The sequence below is a fragment of the Sceloporus occidentalis genome, unplaced genomic scaffold (assembly GCF_023333645.1).
Source record: "Sceloporus occidentalis isolate IW3139 unplaced genomic scaffold, rSceOcc1.0.p SCAF_1, whole genome shotgun sequence".
NCBI lineage: Eukaryota > Metazoa > Chordata > Lepidosauria > Squamata > Phrynosomatidae > Sceloporus > Sceloporus occidentalis.
In genome coordinates, this window is record NW_028316981.1 from 302,753,967 (window position 1) to 302,781,965 (window position 27,999).

Genomic DNA, 27,999 nt, shown 5'->3' on the forward strand with positions numbered 1-27,999 from the left:
ACCTTTGGCAAGTCACACTCTCTCAGCCTCTCTGAACAAATCCCTCTCTGAACAAACCTTGCCAAGGAAGCTCCGTAATGTCTTAGGGCTACCATAAGTCAGAAATGACTTGAAGGCACACAGTAACAATGACGATGACAACAACAACAACAGCAATGCAGATACCTGTGCACAGAAATGTATAGTTTAATCTTTCAGTGTTTATCTTTGAGGTTAATGACATGCTCAATTTATACTGATCTTTCTGAATGGAAAGTTGGAAACATTGGCCTAAAGCAATCCAATACTTTCGGTGTTTTCTGAGCTAACAACCCCATGTTAGTTTGGTGTCTTCTTTGTGCTTCTTATTTATTGTGCTCACAGCAAGTGACACACCTTTCATCTTAAGTCCCCTGTGACCAAAAATGTTTAGTGAGGCCGTTGGATTATCTCCTCCAAGTTCAGTGGAATATGCCAAATCAAACTGCTTACTTTCTCCTCACAAAGTCCACAGGTTAAGACTTACTTAAAACATGTAGGGTGCAGTCTACACAGTCTTCACTGTCAAGAGATAGGAGCTTTCAGAACCGTGCTTCCCAACTCTTTTTTTTTTTTTTTTTTTTTTTTGGTATATTGTCGAGGATTAAAGTCAGCACACTGGAAAATGCTTGGAGGTGTGTGTGTGTCTGACCATGAGCATCCAGTAGCAGAAGGACAAGACTGATCAAGCACAGCTGATGCTCATAGCCTCAAGAACACTCTGGTGCCTGCATGCACTAAGCACTGGATGATGAAACATCTAGCGGGATTGCACAGGGGGACACTTTAGACTGTAACACAGGAAGTCACTGGGTTTGGGAGACTGCATGGTCTGAAGGCTATATAAGCACAGAGGCTTCCAGTGATTGCTTTGTGGGTTGTAGTAGGAGTTGGTATTTGTTTGTGATTTGTATTATAGCACTGTAAATAAAGCACTTCGGGAGACTTGGCTTGTCTGGTCATTTATCAACTGAAGCCTGGCATCGGTTGCTGAGAGTCCCTGGAGGTTCCTGCATTTCTTCAATTCCTGGAAGACATCCAGCTGCTGTTATCTCAACTGAGGACTGAGAACCATGTTTCTGAATTTGCCAGTCTACTCTGCTGTATGCCAGCATTGGCTACAGGGCTCAGATGAGTTGCTGACATATATACCACAAGAAAATCTAGTGTAACTGGTTGGGACAATCTTCCCTTAACCCAAAATTGGATCAAAATTGCTAAAAAGACATCTGGACCCAGAATTTGGGTGGCATAACAGGCTAAGGGGAAAGAGAAGCAATGTTCTATTGCATCCATTAGTAGAATGTGAAATCAAAATGAAATAAATAGATAGAAATCGCAAGAGCGACAAATTAATCCTTCAAAGACACACAATACCTATTTAGTACAACATTTTGTAAAACACAAACAATTCAATTGCGAAGTTTACAAACTGAAGAGAAATGCACATAACTAACATAGTTGTTTCAATTGTTGTTTTTTAAAGGCAGAGGAAAATAACGTTTCAGGATAATGGTAGATTTGCTTTGTTAATTATGTCTTTAATGAAAAAGTACTTACAAATATGCTTCATTTTATCTGGCAAACAGAAAAGAATAGCGTTCTGATTTTGATACCTAGGCAGAACTGTAGAAAAACAAAAAAAGCCAGGACGGCCAGCGGGTGCCATAGATGAGTTGATTAGTAACAATTATTTAAATTCACCTGCATTTGGTACACAAAATTGTAATTCTTCTAAGGAAAAGCAATTTGCTCAAAAAAAGGACTCTGCATGCCCCCCCCCCCCTCAGTGATTTGGGAATCTGTTTAGCAGCTCTTTTCCCCCACAGCTCTATTGAGAAACAGAAACCACTTCCAGACCCTACATTCTTAGTGAACTTCAAAACAACAGAACAAATATGTGGTGGTATGTACCTCCTTTATCAAACTGTTCTGCTGTCTTTCTTGTCTTATATATTAATCCAGATGGATTGGCAAATTATTTAGTGACTAAATTTTTGAACAACAACAACAAAGCAGACTGCAGACACTGGCGGGATACAGACGGGCAGGGGAAGACGTCTTGGAGGTGTATTCTGCTGAATACGGAGCCTCCAGACCGCCCGCCCTGGGGGCGTGGCTCAGGAGATGGGGCTTCCACATGGGGGGCAGTGAAGACGCCTCACCTGGGGCCGTTTCAGACCTGGAGTTTCCAAACCGCCGCCTCGGAGGACGCTGCAAAGAGAGAGGCAGCTTCCTCACGGGCGGCCAAAAACGGGGCTTTTTTTTTCCTTTGCCGGCTGGCGGGTGCGCAGCTGCGCAGCTGCAGCACTAAGCAGCGGCGGCAGAAAGCCTATGGGCACATTTAAAGTGCCCAAGCCCCTTTAAAACTTTTTCCCCGCTCTGCCCAAGAACAATGGTGGTCTCCTGCCAGCTGGTGATCAGCTGGTGTTGGCATCCTTGTCCGCTTGCACTTTGCCAGTGTCACCAGCATCATGGATGCCTCCTCTCCTTTGGTCCCCACGCTCTTGCTGAATCTGCAATGCACAGCCACAGCTGTCGCCGCTGCCACCGCTGTCCCCCTGCCATCCCCCATCACCTCCCTTGTACATATGTAAATATTTACAGTTTTAGGGGTTTTTATTGTTAGGTGAAAATGGCACAGGAATGTGTGTAGGGGCTCACTTTAAAGTCCAAACTTTCCAAGCAGCGCATGCGTACATGTTGCTCTAGGGTTAGGGTTAGGGTTAGGGTTAGGGTTAGGGTTAGGGTTAGGAGTCTTAAAATGCACTGCAGCTGTGCTGCAACTTCCACACCTGCATGGCAGCTGACGCTGCAATTAAAGCCTGACTGCAAACTGCGCATGTTCCAGGACCCCGACTCATTATGCGACGCAGCAGACACGGAGCTTTTAAATGGGCAACTTAAATTAGCGGTGTAGCAATTCTGATGTACCGGTGCAGCTGCGCATCAAACGGAAAAGAAGCGGAGAAAAGCAGCACCTTTTTAATGCCGCTTCTTCCTGCTTGGGGCGTGCGGGGGGCGTGTTCATGGCGGCATTCAGGTAAGGCCCGTCTGAAGGCTCTACCTTCATGACGTCATGAATACACCCCTTTTTGCCCATCTGTATCCCGCCTAAGAAAGAGAGAAGAACTGACTTTAAAAGGTACAAGGGCCTAACAAAGAAGCTGTTAAGAGAGGGGTATATTTTAACTAATTCCAAACACAGAGAGAGAGAGAGAGAGAGAGAGAGACACCTCACTGAACCCCTATATAGCAGTCCCTCCCTATCAAAAATAGGTGGTTATTTAAATAAAATAGTTGAACATATTGAAACCTTAGAAGAAGGAGAGGGGGACGCTCCAAAGGTATGCACTCACAGTGCCAGCATGGGTTATCGCCTACTGCAACCGTTTTCTATAACTAAGCTCATAGAAAACTACACTCCATTGTCTCCAGACAAGATCTCTACCTATGATAGCACCAAGGTGGCTACTGAAAAACTGTACTGCCATGATCTGGAATGCTGCAAGATATAGCAAACTGTGGACTACAAAGACTCACCTTATTCACTTTGTTACTTGATATTCCCATATCTCTGATGCAACAGATCCACACTGCCTGTGATGTCATGTTACAGAGACAAGACAATAGCAGCTGGAGGGAAGAGTGTTGCCCAAAGTTTAACCTCGCTCACATCAGGTTGGATGAATCTGTCATTGCTGGTTTCTCAGTTTCTCTGTGGGGTGCCACAGGGGTCTGTCCTGGGCCCAGTGCTATTTAACATCTTTATCAATGACTTGGAGGACAAAATCGGGGGCATACTTATCAAATTTGCAGATGACACCAAATTAGGAGGAGTAGCTAATACCCCAGAGGACATGATCAAAATTCAAAATAACCTGAATAGACTTGAAAGCAAGGCCAAAGCTAACAATGAAATTCAACATGGAGAAATGTAAGGTACTGCAATTAAGGCAGAAAAAATGAAACGCACAGATATAGGATGGGGGACACCTGGCTGAACGAGACTGCATGTGAAAGGGATCTGGGAGTCTGAGCAGACCACAAGTTGAACATAAGTCAACAGTGTGATGCGGCAGCTAAAAAGGCCAATGCAATTTTAGGCTGCATCAATACAAGTATAATGTCTTGATCAGTGATGTCCAAACTCTGGCCCCCTAGGTGTTTTGGACTTCATCTCCCAGAATTCCAGACCATTAGCCAAGATAGCTGAGGTTTCTGGGAGCTGAAGTCCAAAACACCTGGAGGGCCAGAGTTTGGACATCACTGTTCTAGATCAAGAGAAGTAATAGTGTTGTTTTTTTTAAATAGTGCCACTCTATTCTGCTTTGGTCAGGCCCCACCTGGAATACTGTGTCCAGTTTTGGGCACCACAATTCATAAAGGATGTTGAGAAACTGGAGCATGTCCAAAGGAACGCCTTAGGGAGCTGGGGATGTTTAGCCTGCAGAAGAGAAGGTTGAGAAGTGATATGATAGCCCTGTTTAAATATTTGAAGGGATGTCATATTGAGGAGGGAGTAAGCTTGTTTTCTGTTGCTCCAGAGAACAGGACCCGGAACAATGGATGCAAGCTCCAGGAAAAGAGATTCCACCTCAACATTAGAAAGGACTTCCTGACAGTAAGGGCTGTTCAACAGTGGAACAAACTCTCTCAGAGTGTAGTGGAGTCTCCCTCCTTGGGAGTTTTTAAACAAAGGCTGGATGGCCATCTGTCGGGGATGCTTTGATTGAGATTTCCTGCATGGCAGGGGGTTGAACTGGATGGCCCTTGGGGTCTCTTCCAACTCCATGATTCTATGATTCTCAGTTTTTCAGTCTTAAATTTGCTTGCATCCATAGTGCTTATCAGGATACAGCAGGGGAGTGCAGCAACTACATGTACCACAGGCTTCATGGGTGAAATCTGACCACAACCATTACAGACTACAGCTTGCAACAGCAATTTTGCAACACTTACTCCATGTTAAATTGATTAGGACATAAGGCTTCCTGAGAAGATTGTGATGAAACTATTGAAAAAGAAAATATGGGCAATAAAAGAAACAAATTGCTATGAGGGAGGCAACAACAATTGTGGATTAAGTTCTTCCTAAACTGTCCACCAACCAAGGCCTATTGTAGCAATTAGCAACTGTCTGTAGACAATATTTATGTAGGATGAATGGAGAGGCCCATGATGGTAGTGGCTGAAAGCACACGTAGGGTCTTCATTTAAGCCCCAGCAAATGGGCAAGAAAGAGAAAGTTCCCTGTCCAAAATCTACAAAACAACTTCCAACTCTGCTGATTGGTCTTGGTTTGCAACAGGTGACATAGCTGCAGCTCATCTTACAATCAGTGCATGCATATAGAGAGACAGACCTCCTGAGGGTTTCCAGACTATCCTTTGGCGGTCTACACAGACTCTCCTTCTGACCGCATCATTGTAGGGATCCCAGTGTCACCTTCCCATTTCTCAGTCTCTCTCAATCTCAGAATGAAGACATCTCAAATCTGTTCCAAAAGCAGAACGCAAATGTGGGTCCACCCCACTTCTTCATCATAGCTAACTAGAACCAGGATTTCTCTTTCTTTCATATCTAAATGCATTTCTTTTAATAAATATTAGACTTCCATTTGAACAAGAAAACAGGCTTGGTGTGATTATATTCCGGGGGAAATAAGCTAGTCAACTAAGCTGATATTTCAGAGGGATGAGTGCACTACATGCTAATGCTGACTACAGCATCCTACATAGCTACCAGCATCCTACATAGCCATGCAGGCTTCCAGGTCTCCCAGCTATGCTACAGGCAGAACAGGTTGGCTTCCCCAATCCTCCCCACACAGAATACAAAACAGCCACCCAGTGAAGTGTGAGTCAACTGTAGTCCCATTTTCACATCAGTTTGTGATTTTCTATTGGGGGGGGGGGGCACTTTTCCTGCACATTTGTTTCAACAAACACATTTTATTTGCATTGCTACCTGATATGTACATTTTCTGCAAGCAATATAGCATTTGTTTAGATACTATTTTCACTGACATGTACTCCTTTCTCATGATATATTGATTTTTGTTTTAATTGGAAACTGTATCACAAAATTCAGAGAAATGGAAATACTGATTACAAATAACCGCATTTTGTTACATGTGTTCAGGAAGTGCAGATTAGATAGATTCACATTGAAATGCAAACCTAACAAATCCCCCCTTCTGCCTCCTCCCATTATTCTTATCTAACCTATCCTTCTTCAAAAACAATTTGTCTATGGTTTACTATCTACAGCTATCGTCTCGCTAGATCCTCACTCTCATGCTAAGGGATCTTGTAGCACCTTTCCAGCTGAGTGAAATAAATTGTAGAATAAGCTTTTGCAGACTTCGTCTATTTCCCCAGATCAGCTTATGCTACAACTTATTTGCTCAGTCTCAAAGGTGCTACAACATCCCTTTGCATACTGATATTCCAGACTAACACGGTCATGTCTCTGAATTCTCCATTCTAAAGGCATTGCTAAATTTTAGCTGAGAGAGGAATCCAGGAAATCAAAGGAAATGTGCCTATCTTTGCTTATATAGTTTTCACATCCCCAGGGCATGAGCCTTTGTAATAAGAGAAACCTTTTCTTTAGCCCAAATATCACTGATGTTTATCACACTATGCTCTTAAAGTGCTACTATTCCACTTTGACTCCTCTAGCTGCCTCCTGTTGCATTGTGGGGTTTGCAGTTTTAAGGAGGGGTATTTAGAATTCTCAGGCAGACTCTGCCTGAGAATTCTAAATACCCCTCCTTAAAACTGCCAATCCCAGAATGCAACAGGAGGCAGCTAGAGGAGTCAAACTGGAACAGTAGCACTTTAAGGGTATAGTGTGATAAACATCACTGTTTTGGGACAGCTCCAACCTGCAGGTGAACCAGAAAGCTATACTCATTTTTGAGACTGCACATCAACCCTCTCAAAGAAGAGTCATGGTTATTAAGTTTCTGGGAAACTAGTTGGGAAAGGTTGCTAAGAGCTTTCAAAAAAACTTTGGGTATTGGATTGATGCTGTTTTGGGATTAGTACTGTGTGCTTTTATGCCTCCTTGCTTTTCATTGATTGACTTATTCTAATCTTTGCAAAGATCATGTAAAAGCACCCAAGTCCACATCAGTTTTTCTTCTCTCAGGGAAACTGATCCTATAATATTTTCCCTAGAACTAGAAGTGAGAAAAAACTGGTGTGAATAATGTAATTACCTAGAACTAGTTCAGAAAGTGGGTGATGATGGTGTAATGAATTCACACCTTAAAATTAATGCAACAAGCAATAGCAATAGCAGCTTCATTTATATACCACTTCATACCACACTGAGCAGTCTCTCAGCAGTTTACAACTATAAACTAATGTCCCCATCAAGCTGGGTACTCATTTTAGCAACCTTGGAAGGATGCAAGTCTGAGTCGACCCTGAGCCTCTGGCTGGGATTGAACTCACAACCTTGTACTGCAGTCCTGGCATTTAACCACTGCACCACCAGGAAGGAAAGCAAGAGTTAAGTTACTTCACTAGTGTAATTAGTAACAGTTCTAGACTTTACTTTTGAAGTACTTTTTGAAGTCCTTTTTAGGGCATTTTTATTTTAAAAAAATTCAAATTTATGCTATTCATTTATCAATCCCAAGCTTCTTTTCCTAGTAAAAAAAAAAGTGCAACAAGTAATGCAACGAGTTCCTTCCCCCATCAACATTACAAGTAATGGTAATGGGCCTCTCATCAAACACTGGCAACAATGGGGTTTGTTTTGTTTTTAAAAGTAACTTTCCACAATCTACTTAGCACTTCTTATCTTGAGGAAATAGAAAGCATGAAAGATTAAGCATTGCTTAATGGCACACCTTCTGCTGAGATGTGCAACCCATTGTTTTCTGTTCAAAATTATTCACATCTTCATTTCCTGTCTGTGATTCTATTTTGCAGTTTAAGACACATGTTTTGACTCTAGGATGGATCTCATGTTGGAGAAAAAGTAAGTTCTAGAGACCTTTCAACAAAGGTCCAAAACACATTGCAGAAATAATCCACTTTGAGACTGCTTTAACTGCCCTGGCTCATTGCTAGAGAATTCTAGGAACTTAGCTTTGGGAGACATTTAGCCTTCTCTGTCAGAGAGCTCTGGTGCCAGAATAAACTTCACTTCCCAGGATTCCCTGGCAATGAGCCAGGGCAGTTAAAGCGGTCTCAAACTGGATTATTTCTGCAGTGTGTTTTGGACCTAAGTAAATTTAAGAAAAAATATCCTATGGACTACATTTTGCAGCACAGTTGGGCTGCTTTGTACAACTGAGGTGAGTCAAAATATCCATTCATTATTAATGGAGCCTTTGAGTCAGGCTTGACATTGGTAATATAGATAAAACAATGTAAAGTAACTGAACTCTACTAAGTAATTGTGTCTCAGTATTATACACTAACCAGCAGGAATCCAAAAAAGCATTACAACAATGCTTTTTTTGTTGTACAACAATACATGGACATGTTTGCATGCTTAGAAACTTCTCCATGCTATATACTTACTGTGCTTACTATGTGGGAAAGACTGGCCAGTATTTCAGTCAGTCAGATGCCTTTAATGAAATCAAATCAACAATGTTTTCCTTTTTCCTAGAAAGCCTACTGTGTACTAAAACAATAGCAATCTAATAGTCCACTACATTCTAATAAAATTAGGGTTGGCATACCAGCCACTTGACCACTCATATATTAATAATACTGCTAGCCTTTAAAAGAATCATGCTTGGATATTATTGAAAGTTTCAAGTCATTTGCTGTGATGGCTTGCTTTTAGGGAGGGGAACTTACTCTAGTGTTTTTGTTATTGCTGTTATTTTAAGTTATTAGTATTAGCAAAGGCATGAAAAGGGCAGACTGACCCGTGCAGGAACAATGGGAGCAAGCCTAACAGCATAAAAACATTCCATCCACTGACTATCTGTTATTACTGCATAATATAGGAAAGCAGTCATGAGGACAAAGTCCCTTGGGTAGGCAGATTGTAAGATGCTAGGAGACAATTACACTCCTCCCTCTGGTCCAACCTGATTCTTACCTACCATTCCTGCATGGCAGGGGGTTGGACTGGATGGCCCTTGTGGTCTCTTCCAACTCTATGATTCTATGGAACTTATCACACATGGTCCAAGCATCATCAAAATGTTCCAGAAATGTTGTGGAAGCGCCAGGATGTGATCATCCGTGGTGCTTCTAAAGTGTAATTGAGACTTCCCATTGTGTTCCCATCATGGAATCGTTCACGGGGAAGCCATTTGCTGAATAATGGGATATCCCATTATTTAAAAAATGGCTCCTCCTGGCTTCCCTGAAAAGGATTCCATGACGGGAACATAGCGGGAAGCCTCAATTATACTTTAGAAGTGCCACAGACGATCACATCTCTGGCGCTTCTGCAACATTTCTGCAACATTTCCATGATTTTTGCATGACATTTCGCCCTGCGTGTGATAAGGTCCTATGATTCATCTTCTAATACATTTCTGCTGCTGTCCCTTTGCCTAACCCATTTCCTGATCTCCAGATGTCCATGATCCTGCCTTCTGCCTTTGGCCTATCTGACCCTCAGCTATGTCTTTAGAATCAGATCCTAACTGCAACCTAGCACAAATCCAGTCTAACAAAGACCTACATCCAAACCCTTACATAGCCATAATGGCCATTAGATAATATTGGGTCAGTTGCATGCACACAGTCAGCCTAATGTACTTCACAGCATTGTTGCAAGGACAGAATGCAGGAAAACTATGTATGCATCTCTGGACACCTTAGGGGGAAGTTCCAACAAGAATAAACTATTAACTTTTAAAAAAGTTATTGTCACTGTTTCACAAGAAGAGTTATCTCTAGATAACCTAAGTTTCAAGGTTGTTGGTGAATACATTCTCTGTTGTCATAGCACAAATAGATTTTTAAACAACCTTGTTTGACTATATCTGATATTTGTCTGCCCATATTTAATGCTACTCTAACAATATTTGAACTGTTATTCCTGAACATAGAATCATAGAATCGGAAAATACTACAAGGGCCACCAGGTCCAACCCCCTGCCATGCAGGAATGTACAATCAAAGCATTCCTGGCAGATGGCCATCCAAGCTCGGTTTAAAAACCTCCAATGAAGGAGACTCCACTACACTCCAAGGCAGTGTATTCCACTGATGAACAGCTCTTACCATCAGGAAGTCCTTCCTAATGTTTAGATGGAATCTCTTTTCCTGTAGTTTGAATCCATTGCTTTGTGACCTAATTGCTGGAGCAGCAGAAAACAAGCTTGCTCCATCATCAATATGACATTCCTTCAAATATTTAAATATGGCTACCATGCCACTTCTTAACATTCTCTTGCCCAAGCAAAACATACTGTGCTCCCTAATCCACTCCTCATAGGTTTTGCAGACCTTGAACTATTTTGATTACCCTCCTCTGGAAACACTCCAGCTTGTCAATATCCCTCTTGAATTATAATGCCCAGATCTGGATACAATATTCCAGGTAAGACCTGACAAAGCAGAAGAGTACTATTTCTTTCCTCAGTTTCTAGACACTTCACTTCTATTGAGGAAGCCTAAGATAATAGTGGCTTTTTAACTGCTGCATCATTGTCTAGCTCAGTGGTTCTCAAACATCAGTCCTCCAGATGTTTGAGACTTTAGTTCCTGTAATTCTTGAGCACTGGCCAAACTGGCTAAGACGTCTGGGAGTAAATGTCCAAAACATATGGGGAACCACTGATCTAGACTCTCTACTTTAACCCCTCCAGCTCCCTGAACACACCAATCTCATCTAATTTCAGAAGTTAAGCACCTTCACACTTGATCAATACTTGGACAGGAGATCAACATGTAATGCAAGAGTTCTCCAGTCAGGGACTTGAAAGAATCATCCTGAAATCCTGAGAGCTACTGACAATCAGAGTGGGCAATTCCAGGTTAGATGACCAATAGTATGGTAAGGCAATTTTCTATGTTCTACTGCCAGTTATCCCATCCCCTTTACAAGAGAAAGAGAAAGAGAAAGAGAAAGAGAAAGAGAAAGAGAAAGAGAAGACTGCTTAGGGATGGGGAGAGAGGGATTTCAGGGCCAGCAGTAGGGTCAGAAATAAATCCCATTTTGAGTTGGATCCATTGTGGAAATTATCTGAGCCTGATTCAAATACTTTGAAGCACCAACTTCATTCTCTCATTATACCCAACAAAGTAATATCTTAGAGTTCACATCTTTGCTTGCACCCATAAAAGTAATTAGTATCCAAAGGGCTGGCACCAACCTGGTACCTCTCTCTCGTTTGAAAGGACCTACTAACTGGTTTTCTGCAGGAGGTGCAATGTGCATTTAAGTGAAGAAAACTCAAGGATCCTTGAAATATACCAGTCCTGAACACAAAGATACTACCCTACATCAAAGACTATCTGAAAGATTAAGAATATGATCTGTAGGACAAAGCTTTCTTTCAGTCCCACCACTTCTGGAGGCACATTTGGTGAGGCACATTTGATGTCTCCTGACAGCCTTTTCCATAGCTTTTCCCACTGACCAGTCAACCCAGAGAGACACTGATGTTAAAGGTGTTTGTTGTTCACCTGATGACTGTGTGTTTCCCTACTGCAAACCAACAAAATATAATGGATCAAAATTGATCAAAACTGGACGATGCACAGAGTTGTCAGAAGCTACTTTGAAAAGTCTTGGGCAAAACCCTGAGCCCTGTATCACTTGCAGGCAACACTAAAAAAGATGCAATCATTGTAGCTTGTTAATAAAAACTTTGGCGCATTACAGACCGCCTGAAAGCTGTGGTCTGCCGCCGCCTCCATTTCTGCCGCTAGGAAGCTGCAGCCTCCAAATGGGGAGGCTTCCCGGTGGCGGAAAAAGAAGCCGCAAAAAGCGGCTTCTTTTCGCGCCACGCTTGCGACGCACGAGTCTGCAAATGGTGCATTCGTGATGTCGCAAGGCAAGGGGGACGTGCGGACGCTAAGCGTCCAGCACGTAAAAATGGCCGCACCCATGTGTATAGGGCACCCCCATTTTTACGCCCCCGTCACGTGCTAGGGGTGAGGCCGGTATAGACGCTAGGTCCTCGGCCAACCCCTAGCACGTGATGGGGGCGGCGCAAAGGCCCTTGCGGAACGGGCCATTGATTCTTCAGTTTGTACAGAACCACCTGATGTTTGTCCACTCTCTTTCCACTGGCAGATTAAGACATTTTTAATTTTAATTTTATGCCTTTGAATTTTAATTACGGAGCAGAAGTGTTGTGTGAAGTGGTATGCTATAATTTTACTTCTTCTTTTTTTAACTGGTGGTTATGTTTTAAATGTTTTACGTTGTTTTAATCATGTTTTTAAAATAATATTGTTATTTAACTCTTTTTTAACTTTTGTAAACTAATATTTTAGTTTCATCTTTTTTAAAATTACTGTAAGCCACCTTGAGTGAGCCCTTGGGCAAGTCACATGCTCTCAGCCTCAGAGGATGGCAATGGCAAGCCTCCTCTGAACCATTCTTGCCAAGAAAACCCTATAATAGGTTTACCTTAGGGTCACCAGAAGTCAAAAATGACTTGACGGCACAGAACATCAACTACAACAACAAAGTCATGTTGAACCCCATCTCAAGAGAGAGGTGGGATATAAATTCTATAAATAAATAAAATAATCAATGCCCTTCACAATGTTCACTATTTTGCAATCAAGAATAAAGGGGAGGTATGAGAGCATTATAGTGATTCAAGCATTGGACTACAACTCTGGAGACCAGGGTTCAGTTCTTCGCTGTTCCATGGAAATGCTCTGGATCACCTTGGGTGAGTCATACACTCTCAGCCCCAAAAAAAACCCATTGATAGGTTTGCCTTGGGGTTACCATCAGTCAGAAACTACATGAAGGCACAGGACAACAACAATGATCTTGATAATGTTAATGATGGCAGTGATTATGATGAATTATTCGTTAAAAATGTTGTCTTTAAGAAATATTGAAGCAATCTTTGGCCTGATACAGACGTTGCGGAAGTGTCATCCTTGGGTGAAAACTAGGGCTGGGGAGCGTGCAGCAACCGCACGCTCCCCAGCCCTAGTTTGTATGGACGGCACCATTTTGGAAGCATGCCATCCATACAAAGCGTGGGATGATCCATACAAAGCGCGGCCCCTTTCTCCTCTTGGCCGTGCTTGTCGGGCTGTCTGGGGGCATGAAGCCCCATGGACACCTCTTTCCAGGCCACAGAGAAACAACATTTTGCTGCTTCTCCGTGGCTTGGAAAAGTGCTGGATTGGGGCCTCTGGGCTGCCAGTGAGGCTGCCCTGCCCCCAACCTGGCGCAGAAAGGGGTGACTGTGGATCGCCCCTTTTCCATGTTCTGTACTGGGCCTATCTGTGCTAAACTGGGTATCTAAAGGATCTCCCACTGGAAGTATGGAAGTAATTTCCAGAACATAAATCACTGCTGATACATGAATATATGAAAAATCTGTTATTGTTTAAAGGTTTGTTGGATAGCTAAGAGAGTGGGAGTCAATGCTTCCCTTAGGGAATTGTAGTCTGAATTCTGAGGACAGGAAAACAAAAGTAAATATTTCTAAGTGTTTCAGTTGGAGTGAGATGGGGTGGGGAAATGGGGGCTATTCTGGAAGCTATTGTGTAAGGTCGTTCTAGGCAACACTAGCACTCAAATCTAATTGGCAAAGCAACAATCAACACCAATCAATACCACAAGACACTATCCTCACAAAGTACCTGTAGGAGTTATGATGAACATCATTCAACTGACAGCAGTCTTATTGGATGCATAGGGAGGAATCTGCCTTGCTGAATTTGTGATCCAAAAATCTCTCCATGTATACTGACTGTCAAAGGAATTTTAACTTTTATATGTATGTTGTCAATCTTGTATGATAGGGCTTTTTAAAAATCCAAGAGCTGTTGAAGTAGCATATCTCACAGAAATTCAGAATTATTGTGTAGTCTTCCAGAAATTTACAGAAACACTATTATCCACATTTATGGGATGCCTTGAAAGGGGACACTGCCAGAAACATCTTTACCACGGCTTTTATGCATTGCAGTTACATGGCTGTCCATTTTGTCTAAGGATTTTACATGGTCTATGCTTGATGCAAGTAAGTTCAGTTGACATTGGGATTTACACTCTCCTAATTTAATCAGCTCTGTGCTTCAGGTTATCCAACTTGTATGCACACTGGATGAAATAGATATTTGCCTTTGATAACGGTCAAAAGTAGCAAATCTTTACAGCAATCAGGGCTTTAAAAATGACCCTGTATGGCCTGCAACTTTCTTTGTTCCTGAACCACATTTGACTACTAATTCATAACATGTGGAGGATGGAGTTCATGTTTTAGTAATTGCTCTGGCAGAGTGATTTCAGCGGAGTAAAAATAGTGAGGCCTGAGAGACCACTCTTGAATATATTCATGATTAAATTCAGAGGTTGGTAAAAATTGCATTTTAGAGTACAATGCCCAGAATCTCCCAGCCAGTAACTTTTTCCAAGCTGTGATTTTTTTAAAAATTACTTTTCCTGCTGTATTTTGATTTGTTTTGATTTCCATATTACCTATATCTATATCAACCTCAGCAGAAAAATTAACTTGCTCTTTTTTAAAACCAAAGAGATTTATGCCTTCACTTCACAAATTCTAGGTAGTTTGTTATGTTAATTATGTGTTTTTATGTAACTTTGTTAGCCATGCTGAGGGTTTATGAGGTAGAGCAGGATATAAAATAACTAAATATATAAATAAATTGACAATTCATGTTCTGTGATTTTTAATGACAAATTCCCCCTTAATTATGTTATTGAAGCTGATCCCCTCTGCCACTTTTTTCAAACAACTCTTACGTCAGGTCTTTCACACTAACATCCTGCTGCATGGATACTATAGTTTCGTGATTACTTCCCCTGCACATGCTTCTCCATCAATCACACACTCTCTCACACACACAAGTTCAATGAAGGTTAGGGAATATAGGTATGAATGGAAATGCTTTTGGACTGGCTATTGCTACTGGATGCCCAAGTGCCAATGTTCAGGAGCACTATTTACCACCTTAGCATTATGAGTCAGGTATACATGCCAAGTGTCTCCCATCTCCATCCCTGTAGTAAACGGTAATTATGAGACAGAAAGAAAATCAAAACATTCAAGATGTGATGCTGGAGGAAAGTGCTTTGGATACTATATACAGAAAAAAAAGTAAAACAAATGGGTCCTTGAACAGATCAATCCAGAACATTTAGGCCACATGATACTAAAGTACTTTGGCCACATAAGAAGAAGACATAGCTCACTAGAAAAAACAATAATGCTAGGAAAGGTAGGGAGTGTTCCCACTACCTTTTAATCCAGATCGTGATCCAGGTTGAAAGGGCATGGTTCCCACTGAATCCCATTTCAGAAATCAATTCAGAAAGAGGGGGACATACTTTTTGTCCATTTTTGCCCATTTAACCCGCATCAAATAGATGCTGGTAAAATGGGGTGTTTGGGGGGCCAAATCAATTTATTTAGAAATAAACCGATTCAATCCATGTGAGAACCAGGCAGATTTGAATTGGATTCAAATCTACCCTGGTTCCCATTGGCAGCCTGGCCCTGGGGGCAGCTGGCATGGCCCAGCCTATCACTGGCCTCTACTGGCCCCAACGTCCCCAGGCCAGCCTCCTTACTGGCTTCTTTGGTCACTGACCGGCTTCCCTGCACCTTTTTTAAACATTTTCCACAGCCGGGGAAACTGGAAGGAGGTCACAGAGAAGCCGGAAGACTTGCAACCTCCTTCTTGGCTTCCCCCAGCTTCTCTGCGACCTCCTTCTGGCTTCCCCAGCCACAGAACATTTTAAAAGGGATGCAGGGAAGCCAGTCAGTGGCCAAAGAAACCAATAAGGAGTCTGGGCTGGGGATGTCGGGGCCAGGAGAGGCCAGTGATGGGCTGAGCCATCGAGCTGCCCCTTGTCACTTGCCTATTCCTGAACCGATTCCTGAAACTGGTGCAAACATAGTGGGAACCACGTTTTTGCAGAACCAGTTTCAGGAATCGGGTCAGGAATCTGAATTTCAGGTAAGTGGGAATGAGGCCGTAGAGGGGGAAAGAAGGAGGAGAAGACCACAAGGAAGATGACTCAATCAGGGGAGTCACAGGCATGAGTTTGCAGGGACTGAGCAGAGCAGCGGAGGATAGGGAATCTTGGAGGTGTCTCATCCACAGGGTTACCATTAGTTGAGGTTGACCTGAGAGCAGTTAACAACAACAAAAGCAATTTTAAAGTGCTAACTTGGTACAGTGGTTTGAGTGTTGGCCCATGACAATAGAAAACAGGGTTTAAATTTCTGCTCAGCCACAGAAACTCACTGGGTGACTTTGGAAAAGTCACATTCTCTCAGCCTCAGCAAAGGCAAACCTCCTTGAAACAAAATCTTGCTAACAAAACCCTATGATAGGGTTGCCATAAGTTAGAAATGACAACAGCAATAATGTAATTTTTATATAATAAATTTTAACAGCATCTCCTACACAGAGAACACAAGCAGTAAGGGAGAACTTGCTACTATCAGTGGAAACATTCATTCTATACAGAACGACAGCCTGGGCACATGCTGCAGAACAGTGTTCCAATGCAACACCATTGCACTGGATGGAAGGATATTGTCTAGTAGAGTAAACTGTCTCCCCCAGCAACTGAGCCTTCCAAAACATAGCCATCAGAGGAGTAGCCAAGTGAATGAAGAACTACACAAGGCACATAGAACATCTAGATCAGCCTTCCTCAATGTGGTGCCTTCCTGATGTTTTGGACTACAACTATATTATCAGCCACATCAGCACGACCAATGGTCAGCAATGATGGAATTTTTAGCCCAAAGTATATGGAGGGACTTGTGGTGGGGAAGGATGGCCTAAATGATAGCACCCTTTCTTGCAAGCCTACCACATACCCTCCATGAGCACTTAAGTTACAGGAATCATCTGGTGAAACTTGCAACTGCTGTTCGTTCCAAATTATCATATCCATTTCAGCACTGCTTCATCACAGGCCACTGGAAAGTCATTTAACACATCAGAACATATTCCACATTCCACAGTGTGAGGCAGATCAAAGTAGAAAGCTAGATGTTCCTCTGTGGGGTTTTGTCACAATCAAGCAATGTAGAGCTGCCAAAGTAGATGGGAGCTGAAAGCCAAGAGTTATGGCAGGTAATCTAGCAAGGGGAATTAATCCTTATTCATTGTCCTTATTCATATGATTCATTACTTCCCTCCTTGTAAGAAGAAAAAAAGTGGGTAAAACCCTGCTCTACATATGTCTTAAGTGTGCATTGTTGCTTGCACAGCCCAGCCAAATTCAAAGTCTTTGCCTAGGAAACCTCTGGGTCTTTCATGCTGGCCTCCTGATCACTCAGCCTTGTAATAGGGAAGGTGTTGTCATCTGTTTCTCAGACTATGCTTCTGCTCTGTGAGTATATGTAGGCTGATACCTCTGTGGCATTTCCCATAGTCACCATATGTTGGCTTTCCTGCCTGGCTCATACATGGAAGCCATCATTTAGGGAATGTTGTGACTGGTGGGTGGTCTTGGAGTTTTCAGGGATGTTGTGGGTGGATGTGCCAGCATTGCTTTTTGTTTGTTTTTCTTTTTGTAGATATTTTTTGGGCTGTTAACTCTGTTGTTGGCTGAGCATGGGATCACAACTATGTAAAGCTGGCATTAGCCACGAGGATAGTGGCTGCTGAAATAACAAAACCACCAGATGGCCCTGCCCACAGAACAACCGAAAATGCTGTGACGGACTCTCAAGCAAAACTGAAATGTTCCTCCAAGTCAGACCAACTTCTGTTCACAGTTTACATTAAGAAGCCCATCAAAACCATGTAAAACCATCTATAGTATTAATAATGAAATTATACACAAACGCATAATCAACACATTCTCCTCAACTAGTTACAGTAATAGAATGAAGCATTTCTGTATTCAAATGCTTTCATTCCCTTGTGCAAATAAACTCACTAGGAAACAAGTATTTTATTTCTGTAAGTATACATGATGGAACTTTATATCAGGCAACATCCAAAGCCTGCATGTCTTTTTACAGTTTGGGTGGTACAATATTTATTCTCTTTCAATCTATGGCATATTTCAGTTCAGGGTTGCACATCTGCTCCTTAACTATCTTTATTTAAGGAGGATCATTAAAAAGACTCCTAAACCCTTCTGAATCTTATAGTTAAAGACTTTAAGGAGATAAATTGTATGCCATATGAATATCAGACCAGATACTTTATTGCCAAGGGGAAGTCAAAACAGCTATATAGGGATAAACTGCCTCTGGGTGCTGTGACTAACAGTGACTTGGAAGGAAACATTAAGGAACAAAGTTCTACGAGTAACAGCCATCTTGCCCATGAGTACAAAGAAAAATCATTCCTGTATTCTTGGACAAGCAATACCTCGGCCAAAGGCTCTGCTAAATCCAGTCCCTAAAAAAATGAATAAAATAACTAGACTCTAGTAAGCCTTCTGATCTAGGACAAACTAGATATTAGCATCAGGTATGAAGTCATAGCCCTGTTCATCTCTAAATATCTAAATGCAGTAATGTTGTAATGCATAGTGGAAAGATGATGGGCAAGAGGATATACCCCTTCTCTAACTATTGCACTGCTGCTTTCCCCATAACTAATGTTCTTGCCACATCACAGGGGAAAGGGACATAAGCAGAGGAGATTGCAGAAAATACAGGTGAGTAAGGAAAGTTGCTGTTTCTTTCTGCTACAAATAACCTCACCCACATCCCTCCACCAAACTATTGTTCTGCAGCTGCCTTTTATTAAACCAGATCCAATTCTGCTTGTTACATTTAGTTTGGGTTTGTTCTTATCTTATTGAAAAAGTATCTACTTCTAAGTGAATCAAGTCTAGACAATAAACAACATAGAATATAACAGCACTAAACCTAACTCCAAAAGATTAATAATGTCTAGGATGTCATGGGGGAGGAAGCAGTAGTATTTGGTTTTTGAGTGATACTCCTTATCCCTCAAAATTTAGGCACACAATACTATACAACCACTACATGGAGGGACTTCTCCCTATACTAGCTGTTCCTAAGCAATTATTAGCATTCATCTCAATTTGCCTGAAGACAGATTTAATACTTTCTTCTACAGCACCCAAATTATTTTTAAAGGTTTGTGGTGACATGGTGAAAAATCACTCAGTCTTTATATTTTAAATTCAGACCCTGTCACACCCTTATTATTATTATTATTATTATTATTATTATTATTATGTTTTTTATATCCTGCCTTTCTCCCAATATAGGGACTGAAGTTGGCCCTTGGAATCTAGTACACAATCCAGTTATATCAAAGTAGTCTGACTGAAAACTGTCTTGTTTCCCTAAAAACAATGGGACTAATGTGGATTAAATCCAGGTACTTTTGTTTCCCATCTCACTGACATCTTCCTAATTTTAACTCTCATCAGTCTTGTTATAACTAAGGTGCTTGCTCTCTCCTTGGTGGCCCTGGACAAGACTTGAAGAAAAACCAATAGAAAACAGTTTCTCATCATACATAAACAAATAAGCATAACAAATAACAAATGAACAAGAAAGCAAATAGCACATGCACCTCTCTGGAATTTCTAATGATCTCCTATATGTTTCCCCCCAACAAATATAAACAGGGTGGATTGGAGGAAGTGTTTTGCTCATGGCAAAGGCACAAGCCATCATGAGAAATACAAGGAAGATCATACCAAATTGACTTACACTTTCTGGTATGAAGCAGTCCCTTTGGATTCTGCCAGCAGGAAAATAACTAGCCCATTTCTTTCTGGCACTGTTGCTTCGGTCTGTTCTATGAATATATGAAAAAAACAGGTATGAGGAGGAGAAGGTAATATCACCACTATGGATCTGACAATGCAGAAAATTATATTGAGCATGGATAAAACCATTGGCAGGTTAAGGATGCTGAAGATAGCAAGCAGATAAATGGATACCTTTCAAGAGGTAAAGGATGCTCTTGCTGCAGCCACTGATCCCCGTTGTCTTGTGTAACAGCAAGAGCGGCTCTGTCACTGTACCACTAACATGCTACCAGCCAGCATTTCAAAAAGGATGTCTGTGGGGTCCTAGTGCCAGCATCTGAGGCTTCTACTAGTAGCCACAGTATTCCTGACACTTTTCCAGACTGTTTCCAGTTGCCACTAAGAGTAGAAAAGGGGATGCAGAGCTCTATCTTGGTTTCGACTGTGACATGTTTCTGGATTCCCCCACTCAGCTGGCTGGTTATTAGTTTTTTATATGTTGTTTTTATATATTGTTTTATTGATTGTACTGATTATTATGTATTTTATATAAATTTTGTCCGCCGCTTTGATCAAATTGGAAAAGCGGGATAGAAATAAACTTTATTATTATTATTATTAAAGTCAGAGAAAGAATTGCTTGGCTCAAAACCAGCCTTGCTGCAGCAAGAAAAGCCCATTTGTTCCTTTTGAGAGAGAAAGAAAAAAAACATAAGACAGGGAGAGGAAATATCTGCTCAATTTGCTAAACAAAACAAGGGGAAAATGTATTCTTGTCCTAAGAAAAATGATTTTAAGTCATCATTAAGGCTGCAGTCCAATACACACTTCTAAGTAAATATTCTAAGAATGAGGGAGGTATTTTATTACATATTGTAGGAGAACATATTGCTGTTGCTGTGTGCCTTCAAGCAGTTTCCGACTTATGGCGACTATGCAGCAAGCCTATCATGGGGTTTTCTTGGCAAGATTTGTTCAGAGGAGATTTGCCATTGCCTTCCCCTGAGGCTGAGAGCATGTGACTTACCCAAGGTCACCCAGTGGGTTTGATGGCTGAGCTGGGAATCAAACCCTAGTCTCAAGAGTTGTAGTCCAAAAGTCAAATCACTACACCACACTAAAGAACATATAGCCTTGCCTTATTTTAATTTTTTTCAGCTAAAAGGGAAAGGGCTTCTATGAAGAATGCACTCCATATATCTTTTGGGGAGAAAATTCAGAACCGGAATGAGAGGTGCATGAAAAGTACCTGTTCAATTGAGAGAATAGAAACAGAAACTATGTGTTACAAACAAACAGTTTTAACCAAAGACATCAGATTAACAGAGGGGAATTATTTTAAATATATATAATGGCAACAATAAATTACAATACAAAATATTTAATTAGCATTAGCTGGATATCAATGTTTTGCTGAAGAAATGGCCACAAAGCAGATTAACCTGGATCCAGACTTCCTTGGGCTTTATGGTAAAGCCATTTAAACAAAAAGGATTTAATGTAGGCATGACTAGCCTGTGCCACTAATTTAAATGCACATACTCTAAGAATGGCTAAGTCTGGATCCAACCTATTATTTTTTAAATGGCACGGGGGAAAATAGTAGGTTTAATCTGATTTTCCCCCAATGTTGTTTGTGAGCACTTGTGTGTTTATGCAAGACTTTAAAAAAAAATTAAAATTGCATAGAAATACTGCCAAACTGCTCCAAGTTGGCATAGGGAAAGTTTACTGTTTTACATCAAGGATGGGGAATATGTGGCCCTCCAGACATTGTGGACAGCAATTCCCATCATCCCTCCCCATGGGTTGTGCAGGTTAGGCATGATGCATGGCTTAATTTTACATGCTGAGACTCCCTTATTTCAAATGCTTGGGAGCAGAAAGCAATATTCTGGATTTCGGATCTTCGTGGATATAAGAATGCCTATATCTGCCTATACATATATAATGAGATATCTTGGAGATAGTACCTAGGTCTGAACACAGAATTCATCTGTTTCATATATACCTTATACACATAGCCTGGTGGTAATTTTATAACATATTTTTAATAATTTTTGTGCATGAAACAAAGTTTGTGTACACTGACCCATCAAAAAGCAAAGGTGTCACTGTCTCGGCCACCCTTGAAAAAAATGTTTGTTTTTTTGTAGTATTTTGGGTTTTGGATAAGGGAGACTCAGCCTATAGTAGTAATATTAACCTAAAGGTGATTCTACATCCAGCTTGAAGCCCATATACATGCTATTGTTCTACATCAAGAGTGGGCAAAATTCAGCCTGAAAGCTGTTTTGTGGCCCCAGAGCCCCCCAGGTGCAAAACAATATGCCCCCCAATGGCATCTAGATGATGTAGAAGGCATTTCTATCATGTTTGGAGGCTGCGTGGATTCTCCAAGTGTAATAAATAAATAAGAAATAAATAATAAACATTTCCAAAAAGCCAAAACCAAAACGGCCTCCAGGGAGTCATTGTTTTTCTTTAAAAAGGACATCTCCTGAGCCTAATATGGCCCAGAAAGGCCCAAAAAACATCATTAAAATGCTGCCTGTGCCCCCACTGGAGGGCATTGGGAACTAAAATCCTTTTATTTTTGCAGAAATGTCTGTGATGCAGGAGTGCAGCAGTATAGTGGTTTGTGTGTTGGTCTAGGATTCTAGAGATGAGGGTTCAAATCCCCACTTGGCCATGAAAACCCACTGGGTGACCTTGCCCAAGTAACACTCTCTCAGCCTCTGAGGATGGCAATGCCAATCTCCCTCTGAAGAAACCTGCTAAGAAAATCCCATGATAGGTTCGCCTTAGGGTTGCCATAAATCAGAAATGGCTTGAAGGCACACAACACATACAACAATTTAGGAGTGCAGCAGGAGGTACTGCCCTTCAAGGAGTCTTGGAGGACCAAAGCAGCCCCCCAGCCTTCCACAGTTGCCATCCCTGTTCTAGATTATTCTTCAATTAAATAATAATAAATAAATAAAAATAAATAAAGCTGTTCTTCTGCAGAGACACATTATATTAGCCTCTCTCGGAAATAATCTGACAATAGGGTTGACAGGGGGCTGCATTTCAGCTATATCTGAAAGCCACCTGATTGATACATACTATCCAACAGCCACTTTGACAGTCACATGAAAACGTATGCATAGTATATCTGTTTTTGCCTTGTAAATAAGTCCACAAACACTATTTGCCAGCAAAATGTTTTACGAATGCTATAGAGTAATAAATGCTTCCATAATGATTGCAGAAACATAAAAGGGAATAATCTCTAAGGCGTTTTTCTGTGTTTTTAATCCCTCAATTGAAACAACAGAATGACATGCCAGAGGAGTTAGTGCTGAAGATATAAAATAGCACACCAATGATGCTAGGATTCTATCACACTACTAAGAAACAGAACACACAAGATGGAGATGGAGTCGGAAATGGAGACAGAGGTGAAACTGTGGGGCTGTGAGGGCAAAACTGAACATTCATTCAGGAGTCACCAGAGTTGGTGACTAACTTACAGCAACTAATCAATTTTAAAAGGCAAATATAGCCAGGTAAGATATTATGATGATGCTTTGCCACTCCTTTTTACAGTCACATCCAGTTGACCCCACCTTTGTATGCACAGGATATCCTGACAGGAATTACATAATTCTTTTATAATTCAATATTTGCAATTCCTGAGAAAATGCCATGCACACAGAGGCATACAACCACCTCTTTTCCAAACCACAACATGAGTGTGTGTGCGCACGTATGTATTGCAGACTAAAGAAGAGCCTAGACAGATGTATAAAAATATAAACTTTCACAGGAACTTAAATGCCCTGAAGGTACCAGATCCTGCCTGATCTTGGGAGCTAAACAGGATTAGCTCTGGTTAGTACTGAGATGTGAGATGGCCAATGAATAGCAGGTGTTGTGGGCTAAATTTCAGAGAACGGCAATGGCAAACCACCTCTGAGTATTCCTAAGAAAATCCTTTGAAGGTCATAAGTCAACAGGCAACTTGGAAGCACATACACACACATGCACTTTTACTCTGCTCAGTTTTTGGATTCTTTTTTTTTTTAATGTTTGGCTAGCTAGGTTGTCCCTACAATTGGGAAAAGTACTGAAATATTATGAAAGTGCAACAAGTGATTAGCTATTTAATTTCCTATCACTGTAGTTTTATAGTCAGGAAAGGGGAGGCGAGAGGCACCTGTGGAATTTTCTGCGTCACATACCAGAATAACTTGGCTGGATTCAGGTTCCTGGATGTGTGCAGGCACCCTTTGCTATTTCACCTTAGGCAGCAAAATGTTTTGGACCATGTTTGCTAGAGACAGAGGTGTATTATGCTGGAATGCAAATGACTTCTGCATGCAGTTAAGTCCTGGATTTGGCTGAGAAGGAACCCTGCAGGTGTAATTTGACTAAGGTGTTTTGCATGATGTTTCTGTTTTTCCTTCCAAACCAGTCAGTTAACAGGAAACTAAAGTGGGGGGGGGGGGGGGAGAGAGATGAAGGTGTAATAGTTTCCACTACAGTATTTTAAAGTAAGATGTATTGGCTTTGAGGTTCAAATTATAGATGCCTGTGTGTGTGTGAAATAGTCTAAGAAGGCAATGTGAGGAAATTGATTGTAACAGTGATGTTAAAGGATGGAGTGATCAACACTTTTACAATGGATCCAGCAAAAGGTTTGATCATCTCCTTTCACACAACATTGCCACTACATAGTTTGGATTTCCATTTTTTTTAATTTAAAAAAAGCCAGAAAACTAGTTAATAAGAGTGGATTGTTCTGCATAATTCCTTTATGCTAATTTCTCCACTTCTCTGCATAACACCAGATTTATTACCAGGCTGTAGTATGACATTATCTTAGCTGCATAACCTATAATATGGGGAAACTAATGATGAATGTATTTCCATTTTAATGTAATTTTAAATACTTTTTGTTGTTGTTAGAGGACTTAAAAACTTAATTCAGTGGTGGGGAAATTCTGAATCACTGATTAACTTTAAAAGAGAAGATACTAAGAGAAGATGGTATATTTCATTGTGACAAATTCATACATGTGCTTCCTAGGGGCACAATTTGTTGCATGCCTCTTTAAATTAACTCTTTTTGAGCTAAAAGTTATCTTCCCAACCCTAACTGCTTCCAGATGCCTTGGACTACAGAATTCAATGGCTGGTTTGGGATGATGGGATCTATCGTCCAACACATCTAAAATCTGCTGGGTTGGGCTATCTAACAACCTGTCAGTTATATTTTATCAGTGATCTGCATTTATCTTCTTCTTTTCTTCCTTGCCCACCACCTCTGCCAACATGTACACTGTTTTCTCATCCATCAAACACCATACATTGTGAGTTGGGATTAGGGAAGATTCATCAGGAAATTAAGGGGTAAATCTAATTTCTAGTCCCAACTAGACTTGACCTATTGAAAGGAATGAGACTTTTCATGTGTTTTGAAAATACAGTTACAAACAAATTCCAAAATCTGCAAAACAGTTATACCTTTATGGGGCCAACTAAAAAGTTACTTTTTTTACTAATGGATTTGAAATTTCATGGCCTGGATGTTATGGTTTTTTGTTTCCCAGTTCCCACAGGTGTGTGTCATAATTGGTTAATATGGTACAGGCCGATCCACAAGAGCTCCAGTCCATGGATGGCTAGCTCACCAAAACAGTAGATCCAATGTACTGTACTTTGGAAACATGAGCTGGTGAGCCTGCTACTGCAAGGGGGGGGGGAGTTTCTGCCACAAGTAAAATCAATTTCTGACATAGCTTGGGCGCGTTCTACATGCGCCGATAGTACGTGCACAGCACGTACTAGGGTTACAAAGGGGAGTCCTTTCCGGACACCTCCAACTCTAGTATGTGCTGAGCAGGTACAAAATGGCAGTGCCGAGCAGGTACAAAATGGCAAGATGGTGCCGCCATCTTGACATAGCGGATGCTTAGAGTCCGCACATCACATTGCAGTAATGATGCCACAAGTGCGCCATTGGCACCTTGCGGCATCATTACCGCATTGCAAAAAGAAGCCACTTTTTGCGGCTTCTTTTTGCAGTGTGGAGGAGTCGCGCAGTTTGGCCGCTGAGGCTCCTCTGCGCAGCAAATGAGAGCGCTTTACAGACCACCCTTTTGGGCGGTCTGGAAAGCGCCATAGTTAGCCCAAAATAATATCAAAAGCTGCTCCCGTTAAGGCATTGTGGGAATGGTAATCCAAAACATCTTGATGGCCAAAAATATGGGCCAGTGCTACTCAGAGCTGTGGTCCATAGTCCAAGCCATCAGCTACCCACTTGCTAAAGTTTCTGTCCCTGTAGCTAATGGATACAAATATTGTATTGGTGCTTGGCACTTTGTAGGGGGTGGGAAAATGCCAGTTTCCCACTTCACAAAGGTTAATAAATACTGATATAAACTAAATGGGGTATTAGTGAGTCTCAGTTACAGTTTAAACTAACATCCTTTATTTTTTAAAATTGTTTTCATGACACTCTTGCTCCAGGAGATTTTTTTTAAAGGAGTAGATACTTTATATACTCATATAACTCTAGAAATTGTAGTCCAAAAATTGACCCAAAAAAACCTCCACAGGTCAGTATAAAGTGGGTCCTTGTTAACTGCTGGGGTTTGGTTCCAAAATCCCCCATGTATAACAAAATCCGTGGATGCTCAGGTCCCATTAAATGTAATGACAGAGCATTATAAAAAATGGAAAATCAAGGTTTGATATTTGAAATTTATACTTTTTTGGAACATTTTCAAACCGTATATGCTTGAATCCATTAAAATGTATTAAAAAATCAGTGTATAAGAAGGGCTGACTGTATATACAGTACGTTTTGCCCACAGAAAATTGCCCACAATTTGCTTTACACGCATACATATTTCACACACACACACACACACACACACACACACAAGCACCCCTACGAAACCAGCAGCTCACTATTCAGAATGCTGTTCTTTTTTTTCCATCACTAGTTTTGATGGGCTTCCCCAAAACTCAACCTGCATCTTACAAGATTTGAATGTATAGAAATACATAAATAATATGTTTTACATAAATAGTTTCAGTAATAATCTACATTTTAGACTCACCCCCCCCCCCCACACACACACACACAACCCAGTAATCAAAGTAATAATGCAATCTGATCTGGGTCCCCTAGTTCCTAGTCAAATATATCACCTCTCTCACCCCGTGCTTGGGCTCTCTTTTTAAAACGTCTATTAACTGTACATGTGGAAAAATAAAGCACTGCACTCCAGGTCAACATTGCAAGGGGTGATCATCCCTCACTTCTGTTTACTGATATTTTCTAATGCATTCCAGTTACCTGAACTATGAGAAACAAGGAATCTCTTCCAAGAATGAGCCTGAAGTAAATGAATCCAATAAGCAGTAACTGAGATGAAGTGTAGCCTGTTTCTGTCATGAAGAATTCACTCCAGATTTGCCTGCCCTTCTCAGCAGATCCTGTCAAGTAATCTCACAAACTGTCCAACAGCCTTCCTGTAAAGTCCAAGGTGGTTCAAACAGTCAACTGCCCTCAACCCTCTCAGAATGGAATTTATTCAAATGAGTTTTGCACAGTCCAGGCTGGCATCTTCCACCTTCATATGAGTATTTGTGGAAATGCAGACAATTTAGGATCCCTTCCAAATATTCACCTCTTCTCTCTCTGCTTTGAATGAATTATTCCTAGACCAAGGATTTAAATTTGGGGAGTCCCAAAACATATCCACTCATCTGCTGAAGAACTGTTGTTGCTTGTTGTATGCCTTCTAGATTATAATTTAGTAAATTTCCTTTACTGTTAAGGAGTACATACTTTGAGGACTGATGAACAATTAGCAAAAGGCTTATGCTTTTTGTACAAAAAGGTATTGAACACTATCTTCATAGTCTGCTATCTGTGTCCATGGATTCTTTATCCACTGATTCAGCCATCATCCATGATTTGAAAATATTTTTAAAAATATATAAATTCTAAAAAGCAAACCTTGTTCTTGCCATTTTAGATCAGGGACACCATTTTACTGTTCCACTGTATTTAATGGGACTTGAGCATCCATGGATTTTGGTATCCACAGA

The 27,999-nt window shown here is 41.1% G+C and overlaps 1 protein-coding gene across 7 annotated transcripts in view; it reads right to left on the minus strand.

Annotated features, from left to right (window-relative positions):
- The window catches only part of RAB27B (RAB27B, member RAS oncogene family), a 138,398-nt gene extending 110,982 nt beyond the window's left edge, over positions 1-27,416 (minus strand). For 2 of the 7 annotated variants that reach the window (XM_089497355.1, XM_089497354.1), the window contains exon 1: positions 19,850-19,938. Coding sequence is in view for 1 of the 7 variants with exons in the window: in XM_089497353.1 (XP_089353479.1) it covers positions 19,850-19,932; positions 27,242-27,340 (182 nt within the window). In the remaining 6 variants the exon portion in view is untranslated. Of the gene's footprint in view, positions 1-19,849; positions 19,939-20,082; positions 20,132-27,241 lie in introns of those variants that run through there. The other 5 variants (XM_089497353.1, XM_089497370.1, XM_089497379.1 and 2 more) reach the window with 5 other exon arrangements.
- Positions 27,417-27,999: the final 583 nt, after the last annotated feature.